This window comes from Bombus vancouverensis, chromosome 15 (assembly GCF_051014615.1).
Source record: "Bombus vancouverensis nearcticus chromosome 15, iyBomVanc1_principal, whole genome shotgun sequence".
Lineage (NCBI taxonomy): Eukaryota > Metazoa > Arthropoda > Insecta > Hymenoptera > Apidae > Bombus > Bombus vancouverensis.
The window spans coordinates 11,823,945-11,836,783 of NC_134925.1; the positions used below are offsets into that span (position 1 = coordinate 11,823,945).

The following is a 12,839-nucleotide window of genomic DNA, read 5'->3' on the forward strand; positions in this document are numbered from 1 at the left end:
CATAAGTGGATAAGTAACTATAATAAACGGTCGACAAATATTCGCATAAATCTGGTTTAAATCACGTTATCTCTTTTTCATTACTTATTTTCGGGATAACGTACGATTTCTGTGTAAATGTTTGACTAACAAAATGAGATATATGGAGTACTTATGTTTGTTTCTACTAGCGTAGATGATTTTTTAAATGAATTCACCAAGAACGTGCACTGTCTTCGCTGATCAACGATGAAATCTTAATCGAAAACCTTTTTAACGATCTTGTTATTTCGACCGAAGCAAAAAGATCCTTCATGTGGAATATAAGGGCCCTCGCTTAAAAAGATAAAATCTTACACCCTACATTATTGTTTAAAAAAATACAAAGAATATGTCGTTTTTCGGAAAATTTCACTTCTTGGTATTAGAAACAATAAGTTAAATTACCTCTTGGATTGAAATTTGACGAACGGCAAATTTGACATTTCTCGAGCTTAAAAAGAAATTAATTTCAGTCTAACGCCAAATATACTTAATACATGTATGTGTCATATAGATTTCAGAAAATACGAGGAAGACGTACTTAAAAAAAAAACTGTTCAAAGATTTTCAATATTTTCACTGAAACGATGGTTCTTTGTTCGTTCCGAATATTTTTCCATACGTTCCGAAAATTCAATAATATTTCAATTTCGTAAAGTTGGTATTATTTTCACTCTTCGTTTTCCTCGGCATCGACCTCGCCCTTTCATTAACCTTTAAAGGATTATATTATGATAAATCGAATGCCAATTGATCCTATTAATCACGTGAAATTTACCCGGTTAACTTATCAATACGAATCGAAACCATCGTTTCATCATTCACCTAATTTAAGCTAGTGTATTAACGTGGATCTTTCGATTATTTTTTCCGCACTTCTGTTGCTTTTTCTTTTTACAATTTAATTCCTCCTGTATCTCTAACAACGATTTTCCTTTAGTTTCTGGGACCATAAACAGTATAAAAACAATGCCAAGGAAACAGCTGACCGCGAACCAACCGAAAGAGGTGTAAACACCGCAAGAATCGGAAATGACTTGGTACATTTTTGAAACAAAGAACGCCAATAAAGATGCCCACATATTTGCTATAGATACGGCAGCTCCCTTTACGTTAGTCGGAAAAAGTTCTCCGAGCATCATGTAGGACAATGGATTCAAACCTAATGCGATAATGAGCTCGTAAAATATGACAGAGGCATGAAGAACCCAACCAAAACCGGTCATATTCGCTAACACGTAGTGTTTTAGCAGATAAAACGTTCCGGTGACTGTTAAGGACAATCCACCGAGTAAAGTAGTGACAAGAAGCAGTGGCCTTCTACCTAATCTGTCTACTAAAGCTGCCGCACCGATACCGGCTATCAACTGAAGAACGCTTAGAACGATCACCGCTATCCCAGCGGATAAATCTGTATCAGCCTCCTCGAGAATTTCTTGAGTATACGATTCTATAGCGGCTAGACCACTGAATTGCAGAACTAGCTGGAGGCCGAAACTGATTACAACAGCTCTTCTATTACCTGGGGTGTTGAACAGATCCCAAATGTTTCCTTTATCGCTGAGGTCTCGCAATACGGTCTTTTGCATTTGTTCTATATCTTCTTCTAACTGATCTTCCGTCGCGTATCTCTTAAGACACTTCAAATTATACGTCGCTTTATCTTCGCGATTTCTCATCAACAAATAATAAGGAGATTCTGGCATCCAACTAAACGTCAGGAAAAAGATTATGGGGATTACAGCGCAGCTGTAAGCTAGACACTCGTACGACACGAATGGGCCGATCGCGTGAGCGTATAATTCACCAAAAGTTACCATTAACTTTATCAAAGATCCCAGAGATCCTCTGATCTCCTTATCAGCGATTTCACCGATGTACATAGGACAAACGACGTAAGCCACGCCAAGCCCTATGCCGCCGATGAATCTCGAAACGTAGAGGACGTAAGGGCACCAGGCTACGATGATTAAAATCCAACTAATAGTCAGTGGTATTCCTGCAAGCAGGAGGCACACTTTACGACCCAGTCGATCAACGATGAAAGCTGCGATAATATTGCCAGGTATCGAGCCGAGAAGAACGAACGAAGCGATCCACGAGGCATCGTCCGACGTTATTGGCATATAGGACTCTGAAGACTTTAATTTTGGTAGAATCGGTGATGTCCAGCCTATATGGGAACCGGAAGTTGCCATAGATAAGGTGGCTGTACCAGGGAAAAAATGAAAATAGAATAAGGTAAATAATCATAGCGGTTAATAGCTTAATCGATTAATAAATGAAAATAGAGATATATTTAACTATGGAATCTATATTCTGATCTTGTTCTGTTATCGTACCTATTTTTGTGAGTCGAAAATAGTTCTGGAATTTATGTACGCATTTGAGAAATATTATCTTGTAATTAATCTTTCGTCGGTTGAAAAAAACCACGAGCAAATATTACAATATATTATTTTTTGTTTACCAACTTTATAATTAACGACGTTTGTCGTATCTCTTAAAATTAATGTTTATTAAAATTAAAAATCTAATTTATTAAATTGCATAAAATGATACGTTTACATATGCCAGCACTTCATTAATTACACTTAATGATCAACGTAATGTCACCGGTATACCATTAATATTAAAACCTTGTTGGTTAGTGTAATCATTATAACAGCAACACATGGTTATTATTAGATAAATGTTAAGATGAAAAACTGAATTTCTTCTTTTGCTAACGGTTTGTAATTACCTGTAATCGCTGCTAAATATTGCGGCCACCACTTAATGCGCGATTTGTTCATCTTTCTTATTTCTTCTTTTACGGACTGTAATATTTCACGAAGTTAGTACATATAGTTGAATTAAATATTATAAATTATAGAATTTATAAAAAAAAAAAAAAATACGAAGTCATTCCCATTTCATCCGATAAAATAATTTTTCATCTAATGGAAATATTTTCCTAAATTATCGATAAGAAATGTCAGTCAAATTAGATTATAGGGAACGGAAAATATTCATTAAATTCTGATGAACGATTAATAGGTATTTATTGCGATATTTACAGAGATAACGATGAAACACGACGATGCCACCAGGAAGAACGACGGTTTCTTGTTCTTCGTACCTCTTTCTAAGACATTGTGGACAGAATGGGAGTTTAATCACGATGTACTACACTTTATATGTCGGTTTATCAGTTTCCCCTGTTATCACAATCGAATCTTATGCAGACCCCTCCTTGCGACTAGTGAAACCTATTGATATTTTCGAGACACGGAAATAAAAAGGAAGAAAGCTTCAGAAGAGGAAAAGAGAGAATTTGAGGAGGTATAAGCTCGAAGTATTTATAGCTTCGGTATTTATTTCTTCGCTTATTTACTTTTTTAAATCGAACGGCCTATTAGAGATTTGCTTAACTATTTATTGAAAGTTATTAGTACAGATTTTACAAAATTTATCGAAAGACTTAAATATTAAATATGTAAAGAATTTCTTTTAATATAATTATTTGAAAAAATCGCCATATACTCGCGAATATGTTAATTTTTATACAAGAGTATCGATTAATGTGACTGCTGAATATATGTATACTTCCCCTTCTTCAAAACGCAAATGAAATATCAGTATATTTTTCTCAACAGTGCTAAAATACAGGCACCGTTGAAAAGTACTAGAGTGAAATGAAATGTTAAAATACACAGTGTTCTACTTTAAGCATCGACCGTCCTGACGTTCCACTGACTTTCATTGCATTGATGAAACTACACCATCGTACACACAGCACTTTCAGAGTATGAAATTTTAATAATACCATTTCTGTGAGAAGTAGCCGTCCATTTATAGACACAAATAGTCCATTTATAGATTATAAACTTATTATGCTTACTAAATTGTGTAATTGAGAACACGATATAATGTTATATTATTGGCAATATTAGAGAAAGAAGAAACAAAGATATTAGAGAACACAGAAATCTAGAAATTACAATGTAAACTGTACTTACTGTCGAATACAAGCATCAAGATTGCAAATATAAAGATCAAACAAGACTGATAACGAATCTAGTAATTATGAAACATTCATAGTTTACATGTTCAATGTATTAAAAATAGCCGAGACATAGCAGCTATCTGTTAGACAGGATTACGTACTATCAGAGTACTTCGTTTACAAAATATTTATCGAAAAGATGGGAACAATATGAAATATACAAAAGTGAAAGGTTATAGTAAGGAAATAGAATAAGTAAATTATATAGTTTCTTAGAATATCTAAATTCGTATTTCATTATGGTATCTCTTATTGGAGGAACAAAAAGCAGAGAAATGCCATTAAAAATTAAATTCGCACGAGTTATTTGAAGAAGCTGAGTCATTGTAAAAAAAAACGAAGGTTGCTGTGCAAAAAATAAGAACAGAATCCAAGTATTTCCTCTTTAAAAATCGCAAAGATGATTTCTAATTGTTTTGACAGACGTCGTCCAAATCTTGTCGAACAGTTTTACGAGAGTACGATTTTCATGATGAAATTCTTCATAAGATACCATATATCAGCAAAAGTAAAATACACAAAGTAAATTTTACACGATTGAAACGATCTATACGTTACTCAAGATAATATGAATCGAAACAAACTAATATTTTATAACGAATACAAATTAAGTACTTAAAAGAAATAAGTCATTTTTCGTTGTCGGTTAATACACTCTTAAAATTATTGTTACAATTTTTTATTAGTTCATTATATTGTACACATAATTTATTACATTGTGTATTAACAATATAATTGTTTTTTAAATAGTTCCAATTATATCTTATAAATATGCGATCGTACCATTTTATTCATTTCGAAATTTGAAAGCACGACAAACAAACGACAAACGTGTTTCATTGTGATGTTTAAAATTTATGATACTGAACGTTCGAGCGGTAATAACTCAAATATCTTTCAAATATTTTATAAAAGTCTTATGTATAACGAGCAAATAAACATACATATGTATGTTATCTCTGACGTTTAATTTGAATTCCGTGTGAAGAATACTTAATCTTTGCGCATGATATCGTGATACATTTATGGTGGCTATATTTTTGTGTCATGGAAACGAACTACTCTTTAGAAACATAAAGAACATTCTACGTCGAATTTCATTTTACCTTAGCAACTACAAAACGTAGTTATTCGATAAGAACAAACACATTCGTATAAATTATTAAGCATTCTAATTTAAAGCCTATCAAAGTTTTATCAATTTATATTTATTGCAAAAAATTACTTTCATTTTTTCAATATACATTTTAGAATTACATATCACTCGAGCCGTAAAATTATGAAAACGTAACTCATTCTATCGTATTCTGTACCTTTTTCTTTTGTATAAATCTACTAGTACAGATTAATATATATTATTGTGTATTTATAAAAAAATATGTGTGATGAATGTGTTTATCAGGCGCGAAGAATCTGTTTCTGAAATTTCGCGCCCGACGCTGCGACATCGAGAGATCGAACTCGTTCCAATGTATTCGAGCCGTTGCAGTGCTAGCAGTCGTAAATTGTCTGTCTTCAGCGAAAGGGTAGTGAGGTATTTTTTCATTGTACCAGTTAACTCACATGCGATTTTCTTATTAATCCATGGTATTAACAATAAAGTATTCAAATTCTTCAAATACAGTGATTCAACGACTCAACGAATCCTCACGGGTGACTACACCAAAGGGAACAAAGGCCGTATACGAAGATGTGCGGTGGTTTTACGTGCTCTAAAAATGCTTTGACGGCTTTAAACATCCTTTATATCGTAAGCAGAATTTCCGGAAACAAGTTTACGTACACCACCGAACTTTTGAACAAATACATTTCGTTTCAATCGTATTTTACTTTCAGCCACGGATATTTTATCAAATTCTATAATATGCGAGCTATGAAATAATATTTTAATTGCTATCATTATGAGAAAATTGCCATGTATTGCTGATTAAACAAATATAGTAAAATTTTATAGAGAGCACTTCTATATGGAAAATTAGATATTTTAATATCATTATATGCACATAGCAACACCCAATTATTTTAATAATTGATGTAACTGCAAAAAATGTGATAATAATCATAATAAATGCATACACAGAATGTTAAAAATTATGAATTTACATGATATTAAATTCTGACATTTAAATGTTTTCCAACACATTTTTTAATTTTACGAATTCTGAAAAGTATATCTTGATATTTTAGGTTGTTGCATTTATTTTAATTGGTGTAGCTGTTTATGGAAGAGCTTCTGCATTAGTCACAAACCTTCCTATAATTGGAGGTATTTTAGCATGTGGTGTTATTTTGATTCTAATTTCTATACTTGGACTGATCGGTGCTGTTAAACATCACCAAGTTCTATTATTCTTTGTATCCTTTTATAGATTTACAATATGTAAGTAATATCATACTTGTTGGTATTATCATATATATTTATGTATGTAAAAAACATTTTGTACATAATATTCTTATTATAATCCTTAATAACATCCTTATAGTATATGCTTATCTTATTTCTACTGTTCTTAATCCAATTCAGTATCGCGTGTGCTTGCCTTGCTGTTAATACCAAACAACAAGAACAATTAGCAGAACAGGTAATATTAATATTTTATATATATCATTATTCTTGATAGTAGGAAAAATATTTAGTTTATTAATTTTAGGGTTGGAAGCATGCAAATGAATTAATAGATAAGGTTCAAGAAACTTTCAAATGCTGTGGTTTCAATGGCACTGAAATCGCATATATGAATAATTCAGATCCATTTATTGAATCTTGCAAAATTGTAAGTATAATTTAACACGCAACAAATAAATTTAATTTTAATAACATATAATAATGTTTTAATCTTTTAGAAATATTGTTGCCAATATCCTACAAATACCGATTGTGAATGTCCATCTTGTATGCAAAAATTACAATCTACGATTGATTATGCCTTTAAATTATGTGGCAGCATAGGATTGTTCTTCAGTTTTACAGAGGTAAGGATTTATGAATTATTTTATATACCATATTTATTTGATATGTGTTCACTTAAAAAATGCAATGTTAAGTGCTTAAAAGCATTACATTTGTTCAATTGTTTCACTCTGTTAGAGATAACAGTGATTTACTTAGTAAGCGTTAACCTGTGAACCCATTGCAGTTTGTTGGTGTTTGGTTGACCGTGCGATACAGGAATCAGAAAGATCCACGAGCTAATCCTAGCGCTTTTCTCTAGTCTAACACCATCGCCATGTCCTCTGTCACCTCATATGATCCTCCTAATAGATGGTGGGTGGTTCCATGTTGTGATTTTCTATTTTATATATCAATTTTTAAGAGAATATTTTTTATCAGCCACATTTTATGTATAACATACCATCATATCGCATTTATGTAATTCAATATATGTACTAGTCTTACTAAATTTGAAAATTAATTTGATTGGTTTGTGGTGTAAACCATGTACATTTAATTTCCAGGTGATTGCAGCTTTCTTGGCAAAACGTTACAGAAATCAACTATATCAACATTCAAAAGCTGTTTTTCCTTAATATACTTTTTTTTTCAACATACTTTATATCATTTAAATATAAATATTTTTCCAAACTAAAACTAGATTCTAATAAGTAATAGGTGAATGAGTTGTAATCAAAGTCTTGATCGCTTTGATTTGCATTTGGAAATATTAGGTTATTTAATAGCCAAGATATAATTCTTATTTCATAGTACAAATACCATCTTGCATATAATACTTGCATATAATTCTTGAGAAACTGTTGGTATTTCACTGCAGTTTATAACGCTCAACAGGGAAAAAACGAAACAGCACAAATGAAACAGTTATAGATTTTTAGAACGGATAGATAACTAATAATAGTTAAAATGTGTGCTCTAGTCATCCATTTAGAACAATCGTACTAAGCCTCAATGCGCCTTGTAGTTTAATATTTAGATACGTTTGTGCAAGCTCGTTTCCATAAAACTTTGTTTATATATGCAGCATAATTTATAATATGATTCACTAATTCTCATCATCAAATTTTTATTTTCTGTCAACAAAGCTTTTAAAAGAAATGATTTCAGGTATGTTCTAGAAAACGTATATCCTTTTATGTTATATCTATATAATATTTTATATATACATAAATTCTTCTAATTTAGTAGAAACTTTTTCTATTTTGATTTCCAATAATATCTTTGTAATATCCATAAATATTTTTCAAAATTATATTTTTGCATTCGCAATGCAATATATATTCGCAAATTATTTAATTTGTGAAGTTTTCAAAATAAATATTTCTTTCTTAAACTAATCAGACAAATTTAGATCAAATTATTTTTTATCAAAATATGATGAAAGAATACATTCATTGTGTATTATGAAGTATTAATAGTTAATATTTCGCTAATGAATCAAACATTAATCCTACAATAAAGTATAACGTGATAATTAATAGAATTAATAGAATTCTTTTAATCTTGAGATATTATCATAATACTGCCGTATGTATAATAATGGTTTCAAAATCACTTTATTACCAATCTTTAATTTATAATCTGCTTCCTCTAATTTTTATACTTACTTCTTTCATTATAAAGATGTATTAAACTGTATTCCTAAATCTTATGTATAATGTGTTTAAAAAATATTGCAATTAAAGCTTTTGAATTATTCTACCTAAAGATAAAGTATCATTATTTTAACAAATTATACTTAGAAGCTTAAAATGTTCAATGTTTACGTGAATTTATTTAATTTTATAATTAATTCAAATTTTAAATAAAAAAGCAATCATAATTATCTATTATACTTGGAATGTTAATTATACATTGCATTATACAATAAATATCTTAGTAAAATAAATGCTTAGATTGTGCATATTCACATTTGATTTGCTTTGTGCAAGTAATAACATTTTTTTAATTTAAATAAGAAATGCATGAATTTTTTTAAGTAGTAAATTGAATTATTTAAAAAATTTAGGAACAATTTAGTGAAAAGAATTATGCAGTGAAGATTTAATAAAAAAATTATCCTAACATTCCAATTATTATATTCTTTTATTTTTATATAAATTAATAATTGTAATTATGAATTAATTATAATGTATACTTAACATTCGTCATATAATTTTTCTATGTGTAGAATATCATATTATAGAGTATAAATGAACATATATATCTCAAAATAAATAATATATGCAATGATATAATTCATATATGTAATTATTTCGAAAGCGAAAACGCAATTCGCATGATATGTTTTCAAATTTCGTTAGAAATCCCAAGATGATTTATAGCAAAAGCACAGATTGATAAGAGCATGAATTAAAGATATAGACACATACATATTTTACTATCTTAAGTTTTTCTATATATTAATTATGATTATTATGGTTATTTATTATATTAATTATGTTTAAAACTACAAAAACATTAATTAAATACATTTCTTTCGAAGAAAGGTATATTTACGTTAGTATTAATATGAATATGATATAAAAATAAAGTAAACGATGTAGGATATTAAGATATGTAGAAGAACATTAATTTAACACTAATTTAACATTACTTTTAAGTGTTTCGTTCGATTTAAATATTTTTTAATCGGTGGGAATATTTACAAACGTAACAAATTATATGCTGCGATTAATTTCGACGAGTTTTAATTATCACAGTTCTGGTACTGATTAGTTATTGTTATTATTCCATCTTGTAATGTTCTTTCTTTAAATAAATATATATATAACTTGCAAATAAAATTGTCTACGGTCAATGATTATTTTAGTTACATTTTATTGGAATGTTTAGTAAATATATTTAATCATAATTATGTTCTATATAATTAAGCAATTAAATGAATTAAACTGAACTAAATTGGCATATTATTACGTTCGTATACCTGTTACATTAGCGATTATTTAATAAAGCGATCAATCGTGTAATTCTATCGATTCCTTGAATCGATTGTTCTAAATTTTAATAAAAATGGCTACTTTGAAGCACGCATGTCAAGTGGGTTATTGGTGTTGATAAACAAAGAATTTTAATAAAACGGCTACTAAAAAGTTTCGTTGTTGTCTGTCGACTTTTATCGATATAAAATTTCGAAAAATATCGGAACGGTGTTAAAAAATCGGCAATTACGACGGAGTGTCAAAACAGTAGTGACAACGTCGAACGTGACGTTGAGGTTATGGACAACTTCGTCAAGATTGAAAAAATAGGGGAAGGGACCTATGGGGTGGTTTATAAAGCCAAAGATAAGTTAACTGGAAAGCTGGTGGCACTTAAAAAAATTCGTCTTGAGACGTACGTCGATTGTAATATTTATATATAAAAATCTGGAATCCTTAATTTAATGTATACCTTTGCCGGGTGTTGTATTGTTAGCATACTACATTAACCGCAAAATGGACATATAATACTTTTAATAACAATTTAAGTTACTAGAATCTGCACGATATATATTTCGAAATCTATTAAATTATTTATAGAGTCTATGTTTTTAATCTAGGCGGATACCCACTGGTATTATTTTTTCTTTGTCAGTATAGAATAACTAGTATATAACTAATAAATATTCCTATTTCATACTTGTAGCAAAATAATTTTTCAATCAATTTTTTTATTGAATAGACAATGTATATATTACTTGTATATATGTCGAATAAATATACATCTAATATTTATAAAAGAAAACAATTATTTTAATTACTAATATTATACGGATTGGTTGTCTTGTAATAAGGAAATAGTACTGTTTTGCTTTTTCAGTGTTCTGGATATTATATACTTTAAATATATATTCGAATGATCTGGTACCTTAGGTAATAGATTATACTATATAACCCAGAAATTGTTATTGAATTAAAATCATATGTTTCTTCAGAATGAAGATATATTTTTGTAGAATTAATAGTTTGTTTATCCTGCACACATTTAAGTAATATGCACGTATCTATGGTTACAGAATTATTGTTATGCAATCATTCTTATTTAACTATATAAATAACTTCTGGAGATAGTGAAATAAAATACCATATTGGTTAAGCTTTTGCTTATATGCATTGCTAACACATCTGCTAACTTACACATTGGGGTCAGCTGAATCTGCAGGGGCCACGTTACACTAAATTTTCGTAGCACCACATTATTCAGCTTGTCCCATTGTGTCATGCTCAGCTGGTTTTTAATTTTAGACCTTTTAATTTGTTTACCATATACTTAAATGGGATTTTCTTCTGTGTATTTGTTTTCCAATGATACCTATTTTTATAGAAATTTATAATTTTATACTAATTACACAATTTACATACTGCACTTATTATTTAGATTTATTGAAACTCACTTACACATCTTTATTAATTGCTTTATGTGTAAATAAATGTATTTATTATAATTTTTTGAAGGAAAAGGATAATTCAATATTATAATCTATCATTGGTGATCAATATATGTAACTAATAATGTAACGTTAATTTACATCAGGGAAAGCGAGGGTGTCCCATCCACTGCTATTCGGGAAATATCATTATTAAGAGAACTTACACATCCAAATATTGTTCAATTATTTGATGTGGTAGATGGTGACAATCATCTTTATCTTGTTTTTGAATTTTTACAACAAGATTTAAAAAAGTTATTAGATTCTGTGAAAGGAGGATTGGATCAAGCTCTCGTCAAGGTATTGCGCAAAAAAATTACAGTTGAAAATAAATGCATGCATTGTTCAAAGACAGGTCTCTTATGTTTACAGAGTTATTTGTTTCAATTATTGAAAGCAATTTCCTTCTGCCATCTTCATTGCATTTTACATAGAGATCTAAAACCACAGAATCTGTTGATAGATCGGGAAGGCCACATAAAATTAGCAGATTTTGGATTAGCCAGAACGTTTGGTGTTCCAGTTCGAACATATACTCATGAAATAGTAACCCTTTGGTATCGAGCACCAGAAATACTTTTAGGAACTAAATTGTATTCCAATGCAGTAGATGTTTGGAGTCTAGGTTGTATATTTGCAGAAATGGTAATGATAGTTCTAATAATATAATAATTCTGTATAAAAGAGAAGTGTCATTTATTTAACCGTTCCGACCGAACATCGGCACGCCGCGCCGTCGGAAGACTTAATAATGAGTTTACTTTTTCAAAACAGTTGCATTATTCTTGCAGGCAACTAGAAGAGCTTTATTCCCAGGCGATTCAGAAATAGATCAACTTTTCAGGATATTCCGTACATTAGGTACACCTGATGAGAATATTTGGCCAGGAGTATCACAGTTACGTGATTACACATCAATGTTTCCAAGGTGGGAACCTCGACCTCTAGACGAAGTTGTACCTTCCTTTGATTCTGATGCCAAAGATTTACTTTTGGTAAGACTCGCTTTGATAAGAACTAAAAATAAATATTGAATCTTCTTATGTTAGTTTTAATATTACATATTTTAACAGAAACTTTTGACTTATGACCCTAATCAGAGGATAACAGCAAAAAAAGGATTGAGCCATCCTTATTTTACTGGAGTTACATTAGTTCCACCACCACTGCCAAAGAAAACTTGATCTAGATATATTATTTCCTAAGTTACTATGTGTTTTGTAATTCTTCATACAATGTAAAACTGCCAATAATATAATTGTTAAAATTATATATTTTTGGAATCTTATATTAAGCTGTATTTTTAATTCCGATATATTGAACGCGTTTTTTTTTTAACAAAGATATATATTTTGATTTGTACATTAAAAATCATTTATACATACTTTATTATGTCTACGTTACTT

At 29.7% G+C, this 12,839-nt stretch overlaps 3 protein-coding genes across 6 annotated transcripts; 2 read left to right on the top strand and 1 right to left on the bottom strand.

The window, feature by feature from the left end:
• Positions 1-450: 450 nt before the first annotated feature.
• LOC117160486 (facilitated trehalose transporter Tret1) lies at positions 451-3,313 on the bottom strand. The gene is made up of 3 exons (XM_033341251.2): positions 3,081-3,313; positions 2,765-2,840; positions 451-2,230 (listed from the first exon to the last, which is right to left on the bottom strand). Exons 2-3 carry the CDS (start codon positions 2,814-2,816, stop codon positions 852-854), a joined length of 1,431 nt encoding a protein of 476 aa, XP_033197142.1. The 5' UTR covers positions 2,817-2,840; positions 3,081-3,313; the 3' UTR covers positions 451-851.
• A 477-nt stretch (positions 3,314-3,790) lies between these two features.
• Tsp97E (Tetraspanin 97E) lies at positions 3,791-7,658 on the top strand. 3 transcript variants are annotated; one of them, XR_013060145.1, is made up of 9 exons: positions 3,791-3,809; positions 5,472-5,603; positions 5,694-5,819; positions 6,257-6,424; positions 6,553-6,651; positions 6,721-6,843; positions 6,914-7,042; positions 7,207-7,334; positions 7,526-7,658. XR_013060145.1 is itself a non-coding variant. In XM_033341256.2 (7 exons), the coding sequence occupies exons 2-7, from the start codon at positions 5,760-5,762 to the stop codon at positions 7,595-7,597; spliced, it is 651 nt and encodes a 216-aa protein (XP_033197147.1). In that variant the 5' UTR covers positions 5,191-5,603; positions 5,694-5,759; the 3' UTR covers positions 7,598-7,658. The 3 variants fall into 3 exon arrangements, 1 of the variants encoding a protein (XP_033197147.1); XR_004464804.2 differs by lacking the exon at positions 3,791-3,809 and having other exon boundaries at positions 5,202-5,603; XM_033341256.2 differs by lacking the exons at positions 3,791-3,809; positions 7,207-7,334 and having other exon boundaries at positions 5,191-5,603.
• Positions 7,659-10,020: 2,362 nt separating this feature from the next.
• On the top strand, positions 10,021-12,721 carry LOC117160491 (cyclin-dependent kinase 2). Of its 2 annotated transcripts, none has more exons than XM_076624935.1 (5): positions 10,021-10,358; positions 11,538-11,733; positions 11,785-12,078; positions 12,225-12,428; positions 12,507-12,721. In XM_076624935.1, exons 1-5 carry the CDS (start codon positions 10,243-10,245, stop codon positions 12,615-12,617), a joined length of 921 nt encoding a protein of 306 aa, XP_076481050.1. In that variant the 5' UTR covers positions 10,021-10,242; the 3' UTR covers positions 12,618-12,721. The 2 variants fall into 2 exon arrangements, with proteins under 2 accessions (XP_076481050.1, XP_033197146.1); XM_033341255.2 differs by having other exon boundaries at positions 10,023-10,358; positions 11,806-12,078.
• Positions 12,722-12,839: the final 118 nt, after the last annotated feature.